The sequence below is a fragment of the Macrobrachium nipponense genome, chromosome 6 (genome assembly GCF_015104395.2).
Source record: "Macrobrachium nipponense isolate FS-2020 chromosome 6, ASM1510439v2, whole genome shotgun sequence".
NCBI lineage: Eukaryota > Metazoa > Arthropoda > Malacostraca > Decapoda > Palaemonidae > Macrobrachium > Macrobrachium nipponense.
The window spans coordinates 51289093-51311185 of record NC_061108.1 but is presented as its reverse complement, the minus strand read 5'-3'; the positions used below and the strand labels follow the sequence as shown (position 1 = coordinate 51311185).

At 46.9% G+C, this 22093-nt stretch overlaps 1 protein-coding gene across 1 annotated transcript in view; it reads right to left on the bottom strand.

Annotated features, from left to right (window-relative positions):
* Window positions 1–22093, bottom strand: part of LOC135216777 (uncharacterized) — a 323230-nt gene that overhangs the window by 52728 nt on the left and 248409 nt on the right. The window contains exon 7 of the mRNA XM_064252261.1: window positions 15377–15546. Coding sequence (XP_064108331.1) covers window positions 15377–15546 — 170 coding nt within the window. The remainder of the gene's footprint in view (window positions 1–15376; window positions 15547–22093) is intronic.

Genomic DNA, 22093 nt, shown 5'->3' with positions numbered 1-22093 from the left:
AAAGGAAAACTATAACTGAAGTTGAACATGTAGAATTTTTGGAAAAGGCAGCTTTTCCTAATACTGAATTGCGCTGTTTCCCTGGTCTTTCTAGGTTCAGAAGGGCAGTTTCAGTGGCTGATAACATTGATATCTCTGGGAGGTACTAAGAACCCATGCTTTAGGCGTTTGGCCCAAACATGGATTCTGCTTTTGGAGGGGGAAGGAAATACACTCTGCTGGAGTTCTGCCAGAAAGATGTAGTCTCCTCCTTCCATACCCTTACTGAAACCTAGGACTCAAAGACACAGCTTCAAAGTGAGTTCTTTCACTCTTAAAGCTTGTTCCCAGGAGAATGTTACATACTTCACACATGTCCGATAACCAACCATATTCCCCTTTATATCTACAAAGTTGTGTTCATGATAGGTGTTATGAGCCGTACTCACTGGTGAAAAACGGACCAAGTAATTTGCTGCAGCACACCTAATCTGTAGGTCTTACCTAATAGCAGCTCTGTAGTGATAAAAGGAACAAGTGTTTATTAAAAACTACCTGGTGCTAACTACCTATAATCACAATATAGTTAGCAAACTTAACATAATACAGGCTGACTTGTTCATAAAATGTAGTCATAGTATAGTACAGTGATGTCCCCTTATTCACATTCTCCGGATTTGCAGAATCGTGCATTCACAGATTTCTTTGGAACATATCCCCCCATTATTCTTGGGAAATTCGCCTATTCGCGGTATTTTTCTATGAGAAATACCCACAAATTCCTGTTTTTTTTTTAAATCATAAAATGCACTTTTTGTGATAAAACTATTAAAAAAACAGATAAAAATTTTTTTAGTGGGGTTTTCCGGAGTTTTAACTAACAAAATAGGTAATTTTAAGTATTTGAGGGGTTCCAACTATTTGGGGGGGTTCGGTATGCATCCCCCGGGAATACAGGGGGACCACTGTATAATATTAGGAACCATAACAATGCTTATATCCATAAGACAGTACTAGTAATATATTAAAGTATTCATAAATACTACCATAATTTTGTCTTAAATGTATTTTTCACAAATATTACGTGTGCTAACAATTTATAATTCCTTTAGGCAGCACAACTAACATAAAAGAGGCTAACTTGGGCACAAGCAAACTGCTGGGAATGAAAGCAATGAATTTTAGGCATAAGACAGTAGTAATGTATTAAAATATTCATAATTACTACATAAGTTTGCCTTAAAAGTAAATTTTATTGATTTTGTTTATCAGGTCTAGGCTACTCATAAGCCACAGGTAAAAACCATAGGCTATATAAGCAAATACCTCAAAGAAAACTTTGCCAAAAGATAAGTTTTTATATAAGCCAGGTACATATAAATTAAATACTTTGTCAAAGCCTGTTATGTGAAAAAGTAACATTTAATAATCAAGTAGGAAAACCAACTGTCACATGCATTTTCTTAGAGTGACACCACTACTGGCCGTGTAACATCTTATAAAAGTAGATCCACAAAAGAAAAAATGTTATAAGTTGATACAAGTTCCCTGCTATTACAGATAAATGGGGAACATTATCACAAAAAACCACTTAGTTTGATAATTAAGTATTACAAACATCACAATTTTTTAAAGTATATTATATTTTTCCTAACTATACAAACCTGAGGTCCTTTACATAAGGAATTACTTTCAGCACAGCTGAAAGATCGGTCGTAAGAGAATAACAACAAGGTAGTAGTTAGGCAGTAACTGCTTGTCTGATAGTCAGGAGTCCTGCCCGACTGGACATAAACATTCCACTTTGCTTTAGGCCCAGGAATAGATTGAGGGGTGGCATGAGGTGGGCCTATATGTAAAGGACCTCAGGTTTGTATAGTTAGGAAAAATACAATTTACTTTTAAAAAATTGTGATTTGTTCCTACACGTAATACAAGCCCTCGGTCCGTTACATAAGGAAGACTCACTGATTGGTGGGAGGAATCTGAGTCATGTGAACAGACTGGTGTTCGCCCAACCAAGATTCCCATCCTGGTCGTAAGAGCAAGGGGGGAATCCAACCTCTGTCCAATTGATCAGTGTGAGAACTGCAAGACCAATGGTAAGACCCCTGGACCAATTCATAAGAAGGAGGCAAGCATAGCCTCTTATGAATAGCAAAACAAGAACTTATAGTCGGAAGCAAGATGACAAATATATAGTATTGGGTTTGTCTCATGCTATTGTCTACTTCCCTCCTTGTTAGGGGAGAGACGGATATATGCTTCTATACCCTAATGAAAGGGAAAGAATGGAGCTCAGTCATATAGCTTACCTGCATCGACCTCCCTTTCCAGCATGTGATGACTGCAGCTCTCTGCCCATAGGAAGAGAGTAGAATGAAGGTGGAGGAGATGCCGGTCACACTCTCATTCACACCCATTCATACAGTTACACAAAGGCGAGATGCAACCCTGTCCAGTTAGAGGAGCTGGGTAAACTACATAACTTGTTGAGCAGCCACCATGGGTCCCAAGGAAAAGGTATACAAGGACCTATGGGCAATATCCCTTCGGAAGAGTAATGCTTTCCTGATCGCCTCATGAAGCCAGAAAGAGATAGTGTTCTTGGTCACCTCTTTCTTGGTCACCCCGGTGCTAACGAAGAAGCGTTGACACTCAGGCGCCGGAGATGACGAGTTCTCTTCAGATAGTGACGTAGCACTCTAACGGGACAAAGTAGCATCTCATCTGCATCATTACCACTGAAGTCCTCTAGGGAGGCGATCGTAAAGGACTCGAATCTATCATCAGGGACATAAGGATTTCGAGTCTTTGCTACGAAATCCAGGACGAAATCGAGCGTAATAGTTCCCATCCCCCTCAAGTGTTTCACATCATAATAGAGACCGTGAAGTTCACCTGCTCTCTTCGCTGATGCTAGGGCCCGCAGAAAGACAGTCTTGAGGGTCAGATCCCTATCTGACGACTCTCGGAGAGGCTCGTAGGGTTCACAAGTGAAGCTCCTTAAGACGAGTCACATCCTACTCAGGAGGCCTGAGTTCCCTGGGTGGGCAAGACCTCTTGAAGCTCCTCATAAGGAGGGAAATCTCCATGGAAGAGGAGATAACCACTCCTCGCAGCTTCAGGACCAAGGCCAAGGCAGACCTATAGCCCTTAACTGCAGAAAAGGAGAGGAGCTTCCCTCGGCAAAGAAAGACTAGGATATCCGCGATCTGTTGAAGAGTGGCTCTGAGCGGAGACAGACCCCGTCCACGACACCAACCACAGAAGACGGGCCACTTTCCCTGGTACACTGCTGCAGAGGTCTGTCTGAGGTATGCTGCCATGTCTGTTGCTGCTTGGCAAGAAAATCCTCTCGCTCGCAAGAGATGGTGGATAACTGCCAGCTGCGAAGACACGGACTGTACTGCCAAGTGGTACTGTTCTACGTGTGGCTGACACAGAAGCTTGAGCCATACGGGAATCTCTCTTGGTGCCTCGGAGAGAAGAGCCAACAGATCAGAATACCAAACACCCTGAGGACATTTGGGAGCCACCAGAATCATCCAAATGCTGGTGGTGGCCAGCACTCTGCTGATCACCTTGCTAATCAGATAGAACAGGGGAAAAGCATAAACTTCGAGGTTGTACCACAGATGTTGGAACGCATCCTCTGCAGCTGCCCATGGGTCTGGCCAATGGAGAAGAAAACCAGAAGTTTTCTGCTGTGCCGGGTAGTGAACAGGTCCACTACTGGGCGCCCCCAGAGGTTGAACAGCCTTTACGCCACATCTGGGTGAAGAGACCATTCTGTCCAAATCACCTGATTCTGGCAGCTGAGCTTGTCTGGCACTACATTCCTCTTGCCTGGAATGTATCTGGCTGACAGCTCTACCAAGTAAGCCGCAACCCACTTGTGCACCTGCACTGTCAACTGATGCAATGGGAGGTTCACCAGGCACCCGTTTGTTGACATTTGCCACTACTGTGTTGTCGCTCATCAACACCACGGAACTCTTGGAGGGCTAAAAACACCACCTTGAGTTCCAGGACGTTGATGTGAAGCTTGTCGTGACGATCCCACACACCTGCAGTCAGCAACTCCTCCAGGTGTGCACCCCAACCCTCGTTCGATGTGTCTGAGAACAGAAGCATGTCCGGAGGGGGAGTGTGCAACTCCACTCCTATTAAGAGGTTCCTGTCGTCCAGCCACCAGGCTAAATCCTTCCTCACTTCCTCCCTAAGAGGTATGAGGAGGGATTGAGGATCTCGAGCCTAATGACCAACACTCCTTTAGTCTCCATTGCAGAGACCGCAGGTGAAGACCCCCGTGAGGAACTAACTTCTCTAGAAACAACAGGTGATGATCATGACCTGTTCCTGTTGAGACAGAAACAGTTGAGCTGCCTCCCCAACTTGCTGATCCTCGAGTCTGCAGGGAAGACTCGTGCTGCTACTGTATTGATCAGCATGCCAGGTACTTTATCCTCTGCTTGGGAACAAGATCTGACTTCTAAAAAATTATCACATTCCCTAGATCGCAACAAAAGTCGAGGAAATTATCTCTGTCCCGTAGCAACTGCGAGAGAGAACTCGCCAGGACTAACCAATCATCGAGATACCTCAAAAGATGTATCCTGACCAAGTGGGTCCAGAGTGAACACTCACGTCAACACCTGATTGGCAGCTGAGAGTCCGAAGCAAAGTGCCTTGAATTGGAACACCGTCCCCTCGAGGATAAAGCAAAGGTACTTCCTGGTGGACTGATGGATGGGTATCTGAAAACACACATCCTTTAGGTCCACTGAAAGCATGAAATTGTTCTCCCTGATGGAGGCGAGCACGGAGCGTGCTATCTCCATCATGAACCGAATCTGGCACCCCCCACCAATGGCAGCAGCTGAGGGGGAACGCTGTCCCTAGCGTTTCCCCTTCTTTCTCTTCCGCTTACCTCCCTTCCTGTGAGAGAAGGAATGTTGAGAAGGGGCTGTTGCTCCCCTCTCGAAGTGAAGGAGAAAGGCTGGGTCTTTCCTCGCACCCTTTTCGATGAAGAGACAGTCTTGGGGGTGGAGGAAGAGCCAGCCTGGCTCTGAGACACCTAGCCACAGTTGCTCGAGACGGCCCAGATGTCTTAACAACTGCCTGGTGGACAAGACGGTCGCTGTCCTCAGCTCTCCATTTGTCCACCACAGCGTCCACCATCTTTCTAGGGAAGAGAGAGGAGGAACCCAGCAACGGTCCATTTCTAAGTCCCAATGCCAACTTTGAACCAGCTGCCCTAGTTATACGAGTTAGGACAGCGTCCCTCCTCCTAAGAACCAGGTTGGTCCACAGGTTGGCAGTCTGGTGGGTCTGGTAGGAAATTGCCCTACCATCAGACTGGCAGTCTCCCAAAGGATGAGTCTTCTCCAGGAACTATCCACAGATCCAGCCAGGAGACGGCCTGGAAAGCAGCCATAGTGGTAGCCTCCAACGCTGCTGCCTCTTGCTACGTGAACCAAAGGTTTTCCGACAGAAGGTGCTGCAGAGGCAAGCCAGGAGTCAGACGTACTAACTCCAGATCAACCTGCTTAGTCAGCAGTGGTTTCTCTGAGGGCAAGTTGAGGCGTCACTGACGAGTTAGAGGAGGGGGAAGCAACTTGTCCGATCCGTTGGCCCTGAGAGAACTCTCTTGTCCTGAAACAAGATTGTTTACCTGGTCCAACACACCCTCGGACAAGGAAGACCAAGGTAACCCCATAGACGTTCTGAGTTCCTTCTTAGGACCCCAGAACGACTCTAACTGTGAATGACGGCCAGAGGGAGCAACCACTGAACCTTCCGCGAGGTCACTGTGCTGAGAGATCAGCACGATGACCTCTGTAAAAGACCTCTGGATCTCGGGAGTGACTGCGTCCTGAGGAGAAGGACAGTCAAGTCCTTCCAGGGTGAGTCCTTCCCTTGACCCTCTTCCTTCAGAAGGAAAAGCCTCAACTGACCCCCTAGGATCTCCTCGAACCACATGAACATATGACCTCTTGTGTCCTAAGACCGTGCCGGGCAAGTCTGCTCTCGTGGCCCAACCGTGAGGAGCGCACTCTCCACAGTTCCCCCTGGTTGCCTCATTCTCCCGGTGTATCCCGAGGAAGTTGAAGGGACAGGTGAGGAAGATCTCACACTCCCGATCGGTCTGTTGGCAGAACCAACGGACGGAGCAGGCTGTGAGCGATCACCAACCCACGGTGATGATCGGTTCACAGGTCTAGAGGGGTGCTCTCCCTGTGGAGAAGCACTCCTCTGAGGACGGTAGCGACACTCCCTCATGCTAGGGGAATTGCTACTTGAGGCCATGACCGTATGTCACGCTCGCGTGACCGACGATCGGGCGAAGAATAGCGTCCACCAGTGTGACGAGAGCGGGCACTGTCCTCATGACGTGTCACAGTCTCAGAAAAAGCCGAAGCTCCTCCAAAAGACTGAACGGGGGACTTCCTACCGGTCTCACCATGTGCACGGTTCCCCGGGACCGTCACGTCACCCCTGGAAGCCAAATGATCGCTACGTGTGAGTGATCAGCAGCAAGGCGAACGTCACCTGAGTGACGATCACCTTCCCTCCGCACTGTGCCTGAGTCATGATGGTGAGCAGACTCGGCGTCGTTGACTCTAGCTGCACGCTCACTGGTAGGCGAGCGTACACTCGGAGAAACTCACGAACAAGCACCCGAGATGGTCCCAGTTCTAGAGGCGGAACCTCCAGACCTAGGGGCAGATGTACCCGCGTTAGCGAGTACACCTGCGGTCCCTGCCCTACGCGGACCTGAGGGTGGCGAGGTGGTTCTCGTTCTCGAAGGAATGGGAAGACCAGCGGAAGGCCCAAATGTCTCGTCGACACAGAGAGACAGACACTCAGAAGTCCCAGAACGAGATTTCTTTGGGGGAGGGGGAGACAACCTTTTTCTTTTTCGGCCAAGGAGGCCTCAGAAGGAGAAGTGGAGGAGGAGGGAGACGATGATGATGAAGATGAAGATGAAGATGAGAAGAAAGACGGCGACACCTTTCGCTTCTTCTTTGACTTCTTCTTCGTAAGCATCCTCAGCACTGTAGTCAGATCCTCCATCCAGGGCGCCGCTGAAGCTCCAGGGTGGCCCGGACCGGGGGCGCCAACTCCACAGCAGGACTTGCATGGTCAGGAACAGGGGCAACAGGCATAGGGACAGAGACAGGTAGAGGATCCAGAGGTGACAACTTGGAGTGATCATACCCAGGTGAGGGAGGGAGGACTGCATTTCCCAGAGGAGGAGGTATAAAAGACTCCACTTTTGAAGCATGCGGCACTGAAGACACTATCACAGCAGGCATAACTGAGATTACGCGCTGGGTATATACCAAATGAGGTGGCGCCGCATACACAGGCATTTATGTTGTCGTTATAGTCCTCGACTCAACCCCATGAGTCACAGGGGCTGTCGCAAAATGATCCATCAGCCCCTAGAGCGAGGGACAGCCAAGCAACCCCTGCTTCACCCATGCCTGCTGCAAATTCCCGACCATGGAGCCAGACGTACCTGAGGGACCATAAGTCGGGTTAGTAGAAAGGATCCCCTTCGGAGCGAGCAGGAGTTCCCAAACACACCTCCGGGTCGGCATGCCTACCCCCCTCCTCTATGCTTGACGAATCAAGAGAAGAAGGGGAAGGAGACATTCCCCCAAAGGGGGAAGAGTGAGACGGGGGAGTTTAAGCGGAGGGAGAAAGGAAGATGAAGGCTTAGCCACCAACAGAGCCGATGGGGGTGTGTAGCCCTCTGAAGAAGCATTGGACAACTTCACCCATGATCGCTTCCTCCTCTTGTATCTCACCCAATGCTCTGCCAACCAAGAGCTACATGTATCAGAGGGATTATCCTTATAACACTCATGCCCTCAGCATTTAGTGCAAAGGGCATGAGGATCAACATCCACACTAGAGCGGAAACCTCCGGTTGGTCATACCTAGTCCCTCCAGGACGTTCCTCTTTCTCTTCATCTAATTTTATTTCCTTTCCCCCCGTGTATACTGTAGATTTCACTTTATTTTATCTCATTCTGTGAGTCGGCTTCGGTTGGCCTATAAGCCTTCCTTTCGCCTGGCCTTCTTCACCTCGTGGGTGCCCGCACCCAACCGTGAGAAGTCCAGGCGATCATGTAGTAGCCACCACGCTGCCGCACCTCTCCCCCCCCCCCCCCCCCCCTACCATCTTCCACCCAGGTGGGGTGATATCTCGCTCACGTTGTCGTTGACAACCGATCCGAGTTCCCCCTCGGGGGTGGAGGGAGACCCCCACGGGGACCCACGGTGTGCGGGTGGCGCTACCCAGCCGTTCTCATCCCAGAGTAGGGGAGGAGCTCGGCTCTACCCAGCCTCGGCCGGCCACCAGGCTCGGGTGGGCTCGGCTTCCCTCGGCTCTCTGGGCCATTCCCTTGCCCTCAGTCATTCCCTCCCACCCGCTCTGGTGGAAATAGGATTCCGGCATAGCCGGATTCCTTGAGGGTTGATGACTATGAGGAGGCTCCGGCCTCCGACGGGCTTACATTATTTCATTTATCACCTTATAATTTTCTTTGTGTTCGTCTTAGTTTTACTCTCGAAGCCAATGTGCTTCTCCGGGAGCTACCCCTCCCTTTTAGTTTAAGTGTTATGGCGGAGTCACCAAGCTCCGCCGCCTCACCCGATCTCTCCCATCTCGACACCCGGTACCTGCTTGGACTACTCCTCTCCGGTGTATGACAATAGTAGCTACCCCGCTTCAGTAGTTTTCTGTTCTCCGGTGTCACCGGAAACACAGTTAACTACTTGCTACTAGCTCTACTGGATTCCCCAGCATGGTGCATGGCAAGAGAGGGCCGAGTCTGGAATAATTCTACAACACCGGACCACCCCGGTGTTATGGCATATCAACCACAGACATTGTCCGAATGGTTAACAATGGTACTCATGTATCATTCCATTTACAGGCCACCCATTGTATGGAGACCGGCTGCAACGCCATCCTCCAGGATCCCTGTGGGCACGACGTCTGCCAGACCCACGCCACCTGCACAGTCCAACTAGAAGGTTCAGTAGTGTGGCATCACGAAAACTGTTTCACCTGCTACGATCTCGTGGAACGAGTCTCCTCTGATGTAAGTGACTCTCCGGCGTGTACATAGAGATACAGAGTGGACCATTGTAATATACATGTCAAACATATACCTCCTAAGTTAAGTTATAGTAATAAGAGATAAGTTTAAGTTTAACACTAACCTTCTCTTACAGGGAGCCCAGTCTGTTCGGGATGCTGCTCTTTCCACCCTCAAGGTATGGGTGGGCGGCTTCGGGGCGGAATGTAGGCAAGGCAAGGCCATACATCCTCTCCCAAGAGATGGCCACTTTGATCTTCCCCGGGGGGAAGAGCACCGGCTACGTAGACCCTGAAGTAGCAGCTCCCATCATAGCATCTATCCAAGATGCGGTGTCCCAACACTCAGAGGAGGCTTCGGCGCAGGAGGTCGCAGAGGAGGTCGCGGCACTCGATCTGGACGTCGAGCCCATGACAGTGGACAGCATGGGCAACGGTAAGGATGTTAGTGAGGCAAGCAAGCTTTGTAGGTGCTCAAGGCCTCTCCTTGGGCACGTCTAGACCTTCCCCTTCCTCTTCTACTTCCTTCCAGGGATTCTCCCCGGGGGATTTCCATCATCTAGATCGAAATCCCTCTCGGCGATCCCTAAAGTCAAGGGCAAGCGTGACTCTAAATTGCTGCCAAAGCCCCTTCCTAGAAAATCAAACACCAGCCAAGTCTATAAAACTCCGGCTCACCACCCCGGAGCGGACAAACCCAAACATGGGTCTCTCTCCAAGGGCTCGAAGACCAAGTCTTCCAAGGAGAGAACCCACTCTTCCTCCTCGGACCCTGTGGCATCCACCTCTAAAGGTGCGATACCGAAGGTATTCAAGGAGAGGGCAGAGCCCCCCTCCTTCGACCAGGAAGCATTCGCATCCAATATGATGCAACAAATGGGGAACATGGTTGGAAACTTGGTCAATACCGAGTTTCAAGAAATCCTGGAAAGGCTGGTTACACAGGAGACCATAGTCGCAGGTCTCCAGCAAGGCGTAGCGTCGGGGCTTCAACAAGCCGGCCAAGTAGCCCAAGGCCAGGTTATGCCGGACTCCTCCACTCTCCCTCCCTTCCACCCAAGCAACCCATGGAGGGTGGCTAACTATGCACCTTTCGTAAACGGCATGCTTACGATTGAGGGCTGCGGAACTCGAAGGATTGAGGACTTCGAGTTCTACCCACCAGGGTTGCAGGCCCCTTTCATAGGCTATGTCCGTCTTACGGAATCTGCTTTGATCAGGGAGGACAAGGTCCCGAAAGAGACGGTCATCCTCTCTCTGGACCAAGCTCAACAGGCTTGGATCCATAACCTCGATGAGTGGCAGTGTGTTAACACTAAGGTCACGGCCTTCAGGAGTCCCTTTATAATTTTCACTGTGGACGCAGACACCCCAATCCCGTTCACATCTAAAGTGGCAGAACTCACTCTGCAAGCTGCAATGAGAGATGAGCCTATGCCACAGCTCCGGGAGACAGAATCAACATCTCTGCTACTTCCCGGAACAGATGACCTATGGGTAGACCTCCCAGCCACCTTCTCAGTTGGCTAACTTAAACCTTACTGTGCCATCTCTCTATTTAGTGAGAGACTACCCAGGCTGTCTGATGGGCTCATCCAGATGGAATTTGATGCTAGGACACGGCTTGCGAGGTCCCTCAACGCTCTAGTCATGACAGAAGAAGCGGCTCTTGTCTATCCACAAGAACCGTTGTTCAAGATCATTGCTAAGGCACAATTGCTGAGTATGCAATGTGACTTATATGATTTTGTTGTGGCTAGGAGGAACTGCAGGAAGCATGTCCTAGCAGAATCCACGATCAGGCACAAACCCAACAAACTCCTGGCCTCTTCTATTTGGGGAGCGGATCTCTTTTCAGCCTCAGCAGTCAACGAGGTGCATCATGAGGCTGCTAGGTTGAACCAAAGCCTACAGGTTCGGTGGGGATTAGTCTCCAAAAGAAAATCGGAGTCTTCCACATTGAATCCGAAAGCAAAGAAAAAGCCTAGGAAGTTCCAGCCCTTCCAGGCACCCCAGTAACAAGCTTTGGTTCAGGCAGTACCGGTTCCCCAACTCTCTACCTCTAAGAGCCAACCCCAACAGCAGTTTGTGCTGTTGACACAGCCACAACAGCCGCAGGCGTCAACTTCCTTTGCTGTCTCCCCAGCCTTTAATCCAACCTTTGAAAACCGGCATGTCAGGCATTCAATAGGTTTGGTAGGGGCAGCAGAGCTAGAGGCGCCTTTCGTCAACGAGGCGGCGGAAGGGCTACCAGCCGAGGCTGAGGTTCACGCGGAGGGCGTGGAGGCCGTCCATCAGCAACCCAATGAGAACTCCCAGGTAGGGGGGAGGCTGTACCTCTTTCACCATCGTTGGAGGTTCAGCAATTGGGCACAAAGTATTGTGTCCAAAGGTCTGGGCTGGAGTTGGATCGAAGGTCCACCTCCACCCAACACCTTCTATCAAGAACCAACAGCGGAGTTGATAGAGTATTCCCGCAATCTCCTTCAAAAAGGAGCAGTGTCAAGAGTCAAACATTTAAAATTTCAAGGTCGCTTGTTCAGCGTGCCAAAGAAAGACTCAGACAAAAGAAGAGTAATCTTAGACTTGTCCCATCTAAACTTATTCTTTGCGACAAGTTCAAGATGGTGACCATTTCACAGGTGCGGACCTTACTTCCCCGTAGGGCCGTCACCACCTCTATAGATCTTACAGACGCCTACTATCATGTCCCGATAGCAAGACACTTCCGCCCGTTCCTAGGCTTCAAGTTAGGGAACCAAGCCTACTCCTTCAAGGTAATGCCCTTCGGGCTCAACATAGCCCCCAGGATATTTACAAAGTTGGCGGATACGGTAGTCCAGGAACTAAGGTCTCAGGGTATCATGGTAGTAGCCTATCTGGACGATTGGCTTGTGGGCTTCAAGCATCAAAGATTGTCGCAAAGCAACTGCCACGGTCATCCGTTTTCTCGAATACCTAGGATTCAAGATAAACAGGACAAAGTCCCGGCTAATCCCGGCGTCCCGTTTCCAGTGGCTGGGAATTCATTGGAACTTGGATTTGCATACTCTATCAATCCCGCTGTTGAAAAGGAAAGAAATAGCAAGGCAACCAGACAATTTCTGAAATGCAAACAGACGTCCCGGAGAAACCAAGAAAGGATCTTAGGTTCTCTCCAATTTGCTTCAGTGACGGACGTCCTATTGAAAGCCAAACTGAAAGATATAAATCGGGTTTAGCGTTCAAAAGCGAACAGAAGGTTCCGGGACAGGTTAGCTCCGATTCTGGCGATCTTATGGAAACGTCTCCGTCCCTGGGAGGAGGTCAAGAACTTGTCAAAGACAATTCTTCTACAATTTCCTCCGCCGGCCTTAGTGATCCACACAGATGCATCACTAACAGGTTGGGGAGGATACTCACAGTACAAGAAGGTACAAGGTACTTGGTCCCTTCAATTCCGTCAGCTTCATATCAATGTCCTGGAAGCCATGGCGGTGTTCCTCACCCTGAAGAAGATTCGCCCAGCCAAGAAATCTCATATCAAGCTGGTGCTTGACAGTGCAGTGGTAGTACACTGCATCAACAGGGGAGGTTCCAAATCAAGCCACGTGAACCATGTCATGATAGCCATCTTTTCACTAGCAGGCAAGAACAAGTGGCACCTATCAGCCACTCACCTTGCCGGAATAAGGAACGTGGTGGCGGATGCGCTATCACGCTCAGTCCCACTGGAGTCCGAATGGTCTCTGGACAAGAAGTCATTCAGTTGGGTATGTCAGCTAGTACCGGGGCTCCAGGTGGATCTCTTCGCCACGGAATCGAACCACAAACTCCCTTGTTATGTGGCCCCAACCTGGACCCTCTGGCTTACGCCACGGACGCGTTGGCCATAGATTGGAATAAATGGAACAAGATTTACCTTTTTCCTCCGGTGAATCTTCTCATGAAGGTTCTGAATAAGCTCAGGCCATTCAAGGGTCAGGTGGCTCTGATAGCTCCCAATTGGCCCAAGAGCAATTGGTTCCCTCTTCTCCTGGAGTTGGGCCTCCGCCCTCAACAGATTCCCAACCCCAAGCTGTCACAGCTAGTACAAACGCGGACTGTGTTCGCTTCCTCAGGAATTCAGAAAGCCCTAACTTTAAGGACTTCATGAAGTTTGCAGCTCAGAGGGATGCTGATATCGATCCTCAGAACATCATGTTCTTAGAATCAGATAAACGTGAATCAACCCTTCGTCAATACGATTCAGCAGTTAAAAAACTGGCTGGGTTCCTGAACGAATCTAATGCACAGACCATGACCACAAATCTTGCAATCTCCTCTTTCAGGTCATTATTTGAACAAGGTTTGGCAGCTAGTACTATCACTACTACCAAATCAGCCCTGAAAAAGATTTTCCAGTTCGGATTCAAGATAGATCTAACGGATTCATACTTTACTTCTAACCCCAGAGCTTGCGCCAGGCTCAGGCCTACTGAAAGGCCCAAGTCAGTGTCATGGTTCTTAAATGATGTCCTTAAGTTGGCCTCAGATACTAACAATACCTCGTGTGATTATCAATCCCTATTGAGGAAAACACTATTCCTCATAAGCTTAGCCTCAGGGGCTAGGATTTCAGAACTGTCGGCCTTATCTAGAGACCCAGGTCATATAGAATTTCTCCCTTCAGGGAAAGTGTTACCTTCTCCAGATCGACAATTTCTTGCCAAAAATGAGGATATATTAGATAGGTGGGCCCCGTGGAAAATCGTTCCGCTTCCACAGGACCCATCCCTTTGCCCGGTAACTTCATTGAAAGCTTACTTAGGAAGGACAACTTTGAAATCTTCTGGGCCTCTATTTATCAGAGAAAAAGGTGGCACTATTTCCCTAAAAGCTATTAGGCAAGAAATTTTATATTTTATCAAAAAATCCAACCCGCAGTCCTTCCCACGGGTACATGATATTAGGGCTATAGCTACCTCAATAAACTTTTTCCAGCATATGAAATTCGAAGATCTGAAGAAGTACACTGGCTGGAAATCTCCGACAGTATTCAAACGCCATTATCTTAAGTCCTTGGAAGCCCTTAAGTACCCGGCGGTGGCGGCGGGAAACACAGTTTCCCCCGATACCGCCGGTGATAGTAGTCAATAGTCCAGCTTATGTCTCTCCTTTGCCTTCTCCTTCCTATCGGCCTCATTAGCATCTTTGCCTTAGCCCCAGTTACGTCACTGTCATCCTTGGATGTAACATATTGTACATACTAATTAGTTCATAAGAACCTTCCATCTAAATGTTTATTTACTATGATAATTTATGTTGTATGATAGTTTTAAGGTTATTTACTCTTTATGTTACTAGTTTGTAACTTAATCTAGTTTATAATGAACTAACCTTAATTGTTTTTCATTTGATCCTTTTGGAAAGTAATTTGTGTCCTTCCTTTTTTCCAAGCTTAGTATTTTCTCTGGTACTATTTCACGGAGCGACACGGCCAAGCCCAGAAAAGGGATTTTGACGTAGGAAAAATCTATTTCTGGGCGAAGGGCCCGTGTCGCCCAGTGAAATCCCACCCTTGTCCTTTTCCCCCCCCCCCCCCCCCCCCCCCCCCCGGCTGTGCACCAAGCTTGGGTGCTATCTGCAGGTATGGCGTCAGAGGCGCTAGCTACACGGTAGCAGGTAGCGAGCCTTAGGTCGGCTCCTCTCTTTTTGAGGTTTTTTGATGTAGGGAGAGGCTAATTGGAAAAGGACCCGTGGTAGTGGTTTCACTCGCCCCAGAAACCATACCGACACCTTATAATAAAGGTGAGCGAGCCAGAATATTCTGGCATTTCCAATTTAGTGGTTCTCTGGTATTATAACAATATTTTACCTTAGAAATAGTGCTAAAGGAACCTATTTCATTGGGCGACACGGGCCCTTCGCCCAGAAATAAGATTTTTTCTACGTCAAAATCCCTTAAGCAGACACTCACAAAATAAAGGTAAGTGAAATGCCTAATTATTATATTTATGCATAGGCTAGGCTAAGAACACTTCAAAGTTTGGCAAGGTTTTGGAATAGCCTAGATGAAGCTAATTACACATTACGGACCTGTTGGGTGATTACTGCTGGTGAGTATACAAAGTTTGATAATACAAAGGTCTAGAATAGGTCTATTTTCTCAAAACCCATGGCCCCACCCCTCAATACTTTACAGGATTGAAAATAATAAATTGGAAAAATATAACATTCTAGTATGTACCATTCTTGACATTATAAAAGATACATAATACTGTAACAATTATTTACACAAAAATGCATTAAATAACTTACTTGATGTTTCTCACTGAATATTTTTTCACTTATAATCCCTTTCAGGTATTCATGAGCATCCTCCAACCTTTCAGAAAGCTCTGAAACTGGTATCGCAGTAAGCTTAGACTTGCATTTTCTGAGGTGATCAATTTGTGGAGCTGACTCCATTAAAACTTGAAAACTTTCATCTGGAAAAAAAAATTACACTATATCCTTTTTCATTTAAGTACCTATTAAACTGAAATGAGGAAAGCACCTGTCAAAAGAGCTATGGGTTAGTAATGACACAAGAATAAGAAAGACAACACTGGGCATAACAATATTTGTAGGTCATGAATAAGAAACAGGGGAATAATTGACTGGTATATTAGAAGTTGATTAAGAACAATGTGCTTATCAACTTACAACACATTTAGCAGTTGGAAAACACCATGTCATGCCAACATCATTGCAGAGGTAATATTAACTGAAATACCACCTCATATACTAACTAAACTGTTTTGCAGAATATGGGTGGAGGAAATGGGAAGTCATAGCTAAGGTACCAGAGAAAGGCGTCCAAACTAAAAGTGGTAATTCCAACGGTACTTACTATACTTAGGTCACTTGTATAATGAAAATAATCAATATGATTAAAGAAAGAAATTGATAAAATATCTAAGGTGAACAAGCTGGATTAGAAAAGGCTGGAGAAGCATTAAGTTTTTGCGCTGAAGTAATGGGCAGACTAAATAAGATCTTGAATCAAACAATGAAATTTCTCATGAAAGTAAGATTATACATACATATGTCTAATATGTGTTGTAATATGAACATGAAACATGGTATGGCAGTGAAACTACAAGCATATCTAAAAAAAATTATTTGAGGATAGAGCTTAAGATGAATATTACCATTCAGATGGCAGAATAGCATCAGAAATTTTACCCTAAGGGATATTATGGAAGTTCCATATGTAAAGAGATAATGATGAAAGGGAGTTGGAAAAGAATTGGAAAAATCAGTGACACAGTCAACTGTGCTCCTGTGGGGACCAGAAGAATCAGAAGACCCAGACTACCTGGATGAGAATTATGAGAAGGGAGGCTGATAATGAGAAAAGATTTGTTGGAGATGTAGCACAAGGAAGACTTGTGATGATAACTTGTTGAAAGTTTCTTCCACCAACTAGAAATAATCACCAGTTATTCCTAAGATTAGGGACATAAATTTGTAATTTGCTACTACAAGGTCAACATTTGAAATATAAATATATCAATAAAAAAAATGCTACAGTATGATGAGGGTGTAAGGACACCAAATCATCTATTGAGAGGTTATCAAATTCACATGCTACTGGTAACTCAAAAAGCTTAACCTTTAGTTGCCTACATCATTCCACTTGGTTTCCTATAGTAATAGGTTTGACTTTTTGGGAGACCAAACACTTCAGCCACATAACAATATGTCATTTTGTTTCACATATTTCACAGGAGTATTTATGCCAATATTCGTGGCACATAGTTTCTAACTGGTACAACATATTTCAGTCACCTTACAATCCTTGGTTTTGAAGATACACTTAGGTGCTTCTTCTGACATCCCCTCTCCCCCCCCCCCTCTCTCTCTCTCTCTTTTTGTATAAATAACTGTAAATTTCGCTTCAAACAATTTTAAACTTGCTGTCGTGTTTTTTAATATAAATGTCTATACCCATCATTAATGTCCTCCCCCTGTAAGATTTAATTTTCTATATATTTTTTTCTACCAATTATGGAGTCTCTGATGTTTCTAGCTTTTATTAGCTACGGATACTGCATATATTACTGATGTCAAATTTACGGTTACCTCAGTCTGCTGATCTAAATACGTGTAATAATAGTTTCCCTATTCTATCTTTCACGACTTTTCATTAAATGTAATGGTATTTTCCACAAATCTGTGGTAAAAATTATTCTACATGGAATGGTTATGGGGGACGTTTTAGTGGGAATTTCTAAAAAATGTGGAATTTTTGTGGGAACTGAAAGCCTGTTGGCACTCTGGTATTTGCAAATATTCATACCTTAAATCTTATTCAAAAGTTACATATATTTAGAAAGAAGTATTAACTGTACTTAAAGCACATATTCGTAAGTTAGAAACTGTTCCATTATATGACACATTTTCATATCCTGTGTGGGATAGATCCAGCTTAACAAGAAACTTATGAATTTTCCGTGTGAAATAAGGTTTCTTGTATACTGGGAAGAACCATCTCTTAAAACTTTGGTACTGATCCTGTGGCTCTCCCATACAAAAGTGATTATGTCTGGTATCTTGATGATCCAGTTTCACATAATTCCTCTAACTGTTGGTTTCGGACCTTTTATGCCAAGTAAGTTCATACAGTGAACCCCCGTATTTGCGGAATAGCTAGAATCCGAGAATACTTAGAGCTTCCCTATAAAAATGTTTATATCTGCCTATCTTGAAAGTTCAAACACCAAATGTATAGTTAAAGTATAATCAAACATCAAATATATCTTATATTATTATTCTGTTACTGTATTCATCTTTGAAATGATATTATTAATATAATTTCAAAGTCATCTAAAAAATCTTACCAATAAAAGACAGAGAGAGAGAGTAGAAGAGAGAGAGGAGAGAGAGTAGAGAGTAGCGAGAGAGAGAGAGAGAGAGAGAGAGAGAGAGAGAGAGACCATTGAATGGGCAACATCATATATTTTTGCTGTCAAAAGAGAAATTATTTATAAATTATTTTGGAGACATAGAGAATATGTTAAGTATGAGACGAGAAGAGAAGAGTCGAAGAGAGGAGAGAAAATAACTCCTTACCATAATCCTAAGGATTGGAATGAACTTCTATAGGGCCAAACCCTTTCTTCCCCTCTGCCACACATATATCTTTTCCATAAGAGCGAGAGAGAGGGCTGCAACCTAATTATCTATTTGTCTATCTATCAATCCTTTGGCAGAGAGAGAGAGAGAGAGAGAGAGAGAGAGAGAGAGAGAGAGAGAGAGAGAGAAGGAAGGAAGAAATAGAAATGAGATGATCAGGCACTGGCAACAATTTGGACCTGGGTCACTTTCTGTTAAACAATGTGACATTTCTGACACGCCAGCGTTGTTCCCCCTACTTCACAACTATAGAAATGCATAAATATTGTAATAACAGTGTATATTATTATTATTATTATTTTTATTATTATTATATTATTATTTAGTCTTACTAATATTTTGTTTGAAAATTAGTTATTTCTGGGCTCAGCTCGTGTCGCTGCGCGAAATATCCTTTAATCTATTATTTCTAGGGTAAATGTACTAACACATACCAGAGAATAAATAAATAAAGAAAACGGTCAGTATAACTGACTCGCTCACCCTCCAAGAGGGTGTCGGTATGAACACTATGGCGAGTGAGACCACTACCACGAGCCAAATGCCATAGAATTCTCCCACTACAAAATCCCCCAAGAGAAGAGCCGACCCCACAGAGTGGGCAGCACCAACTACTACTACTCCATCCCACTGCTGCCGACTGCTGCGCCTCTGGTGGCCATCCTTTTCAGTTAGCGCACACGATACACACGGTGCCATTCTTCTCTGTGTTTTTGTGCCCTTTCCTTTGATTTTATTACCATGGAGCGTGCAGCCATCGCAGCAGCTAAGTTAAGTACTCAGTGTTTATTGCTAATTGGTTCTTTCCGGCCCTGAGCATGTATTTGCCGTTTTTTAGGTATAAATACGATCTCGAGGTCGGAAGCATGGCAGCAGGTTCTGCCTCGTGGTGGGTCCGTTCTGGGTCGCCCATACCCAGAACATCCCCTGCTTATGTACGCTCTATTTTATTTATCCGCTTTGTTTAGGGTACGGTCTACACGGTTTTGTCATGCATGCATGTCTTTTACCTTATGTAGGCTCTTCCATCCAGACCCTAGCCACGGCTCTTAGTATCGGCCTCGGCTAGCTTGAGTGGTAGACTTGCCTTCGGGTTAGTCGTACACTCCTGGATTTTTTCTCCTATATATGGTTCTTTCTTTCATTTTATTATTCTTGAATTATTTATGTGATATTTGTTAGGTTAGTTAGGCGTCTGGCTCGCTTAGCCTAGGTCAGGCCCATTGGGCCTATATGTTACCGCTCTTCAGCTCGGTTGCTTCCCAATAGCATCTCTCTGATCAGTTGGTTATGTTCTAGGCCTTAGTTGTTGTTCTTATCGCCCCGTGGTCACTATGTGATCACGAGGCAGCCAGACGCCTGTCCAGTCACCTTTCCCCCCCTCCCGCTCTTCCATAAGGGTCGGGGGGGTGGGGGGGGGTGGGTAGGCCTGCCCATGCTCGCTCCACATACCCGAGCCTGCCTCCCTCTCTCGGCCCCCCAGGCGGAGGGGGTAGAGGGACGGACAGACCCAGACTGGACTCGACCTCTCCGGCTTCTCGGTCCCGGTCGGATGGTAAGGTGGGGGGGACTGGCCTTTCCCCCCCCTCCATTACTACTCCGTCGCTCCGTTACTAGCCCGAGTCTGTATGATGCCCCTCTCTTTCCCACCTTACTAGGGCTCCTTTACCACCGGAGACCTGGCATCCAGCGGAAAGGTGCTAGTCTACCCCACGGGGTGGACCGGAACATACAGTCGGTCCCTTCTAACCTCTCCGTTTCACTGAGTTATACACTCGCCACGTACTGGACTTAGTCCGGTACGTTCGAGCTTTTAGGTTTAAGATCTATTATGTTAAAACTATTAAGTTTATCTTAAGTACCTTAAACCATCCCCCCTCCCTTCGTGTTTCACCGGATACCTCCGGGGTGGTTATAGCCATATTCAGGCCGATTAAGGGTAGGGGCTATGCCCAAATTTTTCCGAGCTCCGGCATGCAACGGAGAGTTTCTTCTGTCCTTTAGCCTGTAAGTGATAGTCTTTAAGATAACTCATGTGTCTTTTCACTTACTGACCACCACTGTGAGCATCCGGGATGCGCGCACACTTCAGGACCCATGTGGACACGAAGTTTGCCGGTCCCATGCTCCATGCGCGACTCCGCACGGGGACATCCAGGTCTGGTACCATGAAACGTGTACCATATGTTACGATCTGGTGAGCCAGCTTTTAGACGGGGTAAGTATTCCATCTCCGGTAGCTGGTCCTCATCTGTTTATAGTGCTTAAGTTTTACATCAATAACTCTAACTTAAGGAAATTCAAGGGGCCTTATAGCCCCTTATAATTTTAGTTATGCTTTAAGTTAGGCTTTAGTTTTAAGTTATTCTTAAATCTAATCAATACCCTCTCTTCCAGGCGCCGGCCGTGAGGTACCGCACTGGCAACCCTGCGGGCCTGGGTCGGCGGTTTCGGGAAGAACGCCGCCAAGGGTATGCCCTACATCCTGGAGAAAAGGTGGCGGTACTAATCTTCCCCGGAGGCAAGGCGACAGGATACGTCGACCCAGTAGAGGCGGCCTGACTATCGCCTTCATCCAGCAACCGCTGGCTGCCTCATTGACTGACCAAGGCCAGGACATCTCCTCGGAAGTCGCGACGCTGGATATTAATGTAGAACCTATGGTAGGTGGGTACGACCTGTGGTCGAGGTAGGTAAGTTGGACACCCAAGGGATACCCTTGGGTGCAACTGCTTCTTCTACTCCTGCAACCTCTCCATCCTTCCAAGGCTTTACGGGTAACGTAATTATATACTCCTCCTGACGCTTCAGTTAGACCCAAGGTCAAGGGTCAAGCAGTGAAATCCTTGATGAAGACGTCGTCGTCGTCTAGAAGACGGCTTCGGCGTCATCCTCTTCTCGTAAGTCTCCGGCTAGGAATCCCGGAGCAGAGAGATCTTAAAGCTTCTGGGTCCGGCTCTAAGTCCTCGAGGAGTAAATTCCTCCAGAGAGAGATCTCACACTCCAGCGGATGTCGTCAGTTCCGCTACCCTTGGTTCCAATTCAGCCAGCCACCCCTCCACCTCCGCAGCAGCTCCGGCTTTGGACTCCAATGCTGGTCTGTTACAACAGGTGGGCGACCTGGTTGGGTCTCTGAAAAGTAGCATGGGGAACAAATGATCTCTCGTTGTCGGATAGGATACCTCTCAAGACAGCATTATAGCACGGACTGAGCCAAGCTCCTCTAGCCTCTCCTCCAACCTTTCAATACAGGTGGAGCCCAGCTTCCCCGTATGACTCTCTACCTCCGTTCTCAATGAACAACCCTTGGAGAGTAAGCGTCATACGCCCCCTTCCAAGACGGACTCATTTTTCTATCCCGGAATGTGGAACTCGGAGGATCGAGGACTTCGAGTTCTACCCGGAAGAAAACCTTCAGCCTCCGTTTCATCGGCTACGCAAGGCTCACCGCCTCAGCCATGACCTCGGGATGATAAAGTACCAAAGGAAACAGTCCTCTATTCACGTGACCAGGCTCAGAGAGAATGGCTCAGGTGTCTAGAGGACATGGATTGTTCCAATACGAAAATCCAACCTTTCAAGAGTCCGTTTACGATCTTTACGATGGATGAGAGTACCCCGCTCCCTTTCCTGACAAAGATCGCGACGTCTACCATTCCAGCGGCCCAGAAGGGGGGACCCCATGCCTCAACTGAAGGAAGCAGATCCTACATCTCCGTTACTTCCTTCAGCCGGAGAATTGTGGAAGACTTACCTAACACTTCTCAGCTGGCAAACTCCAAACCGGACTGTGCTATGGAGCAGTTTGGTGAGAAGCTGCCTAGGCTTCCAGATAGCCTTATTCAGGCGGAATTT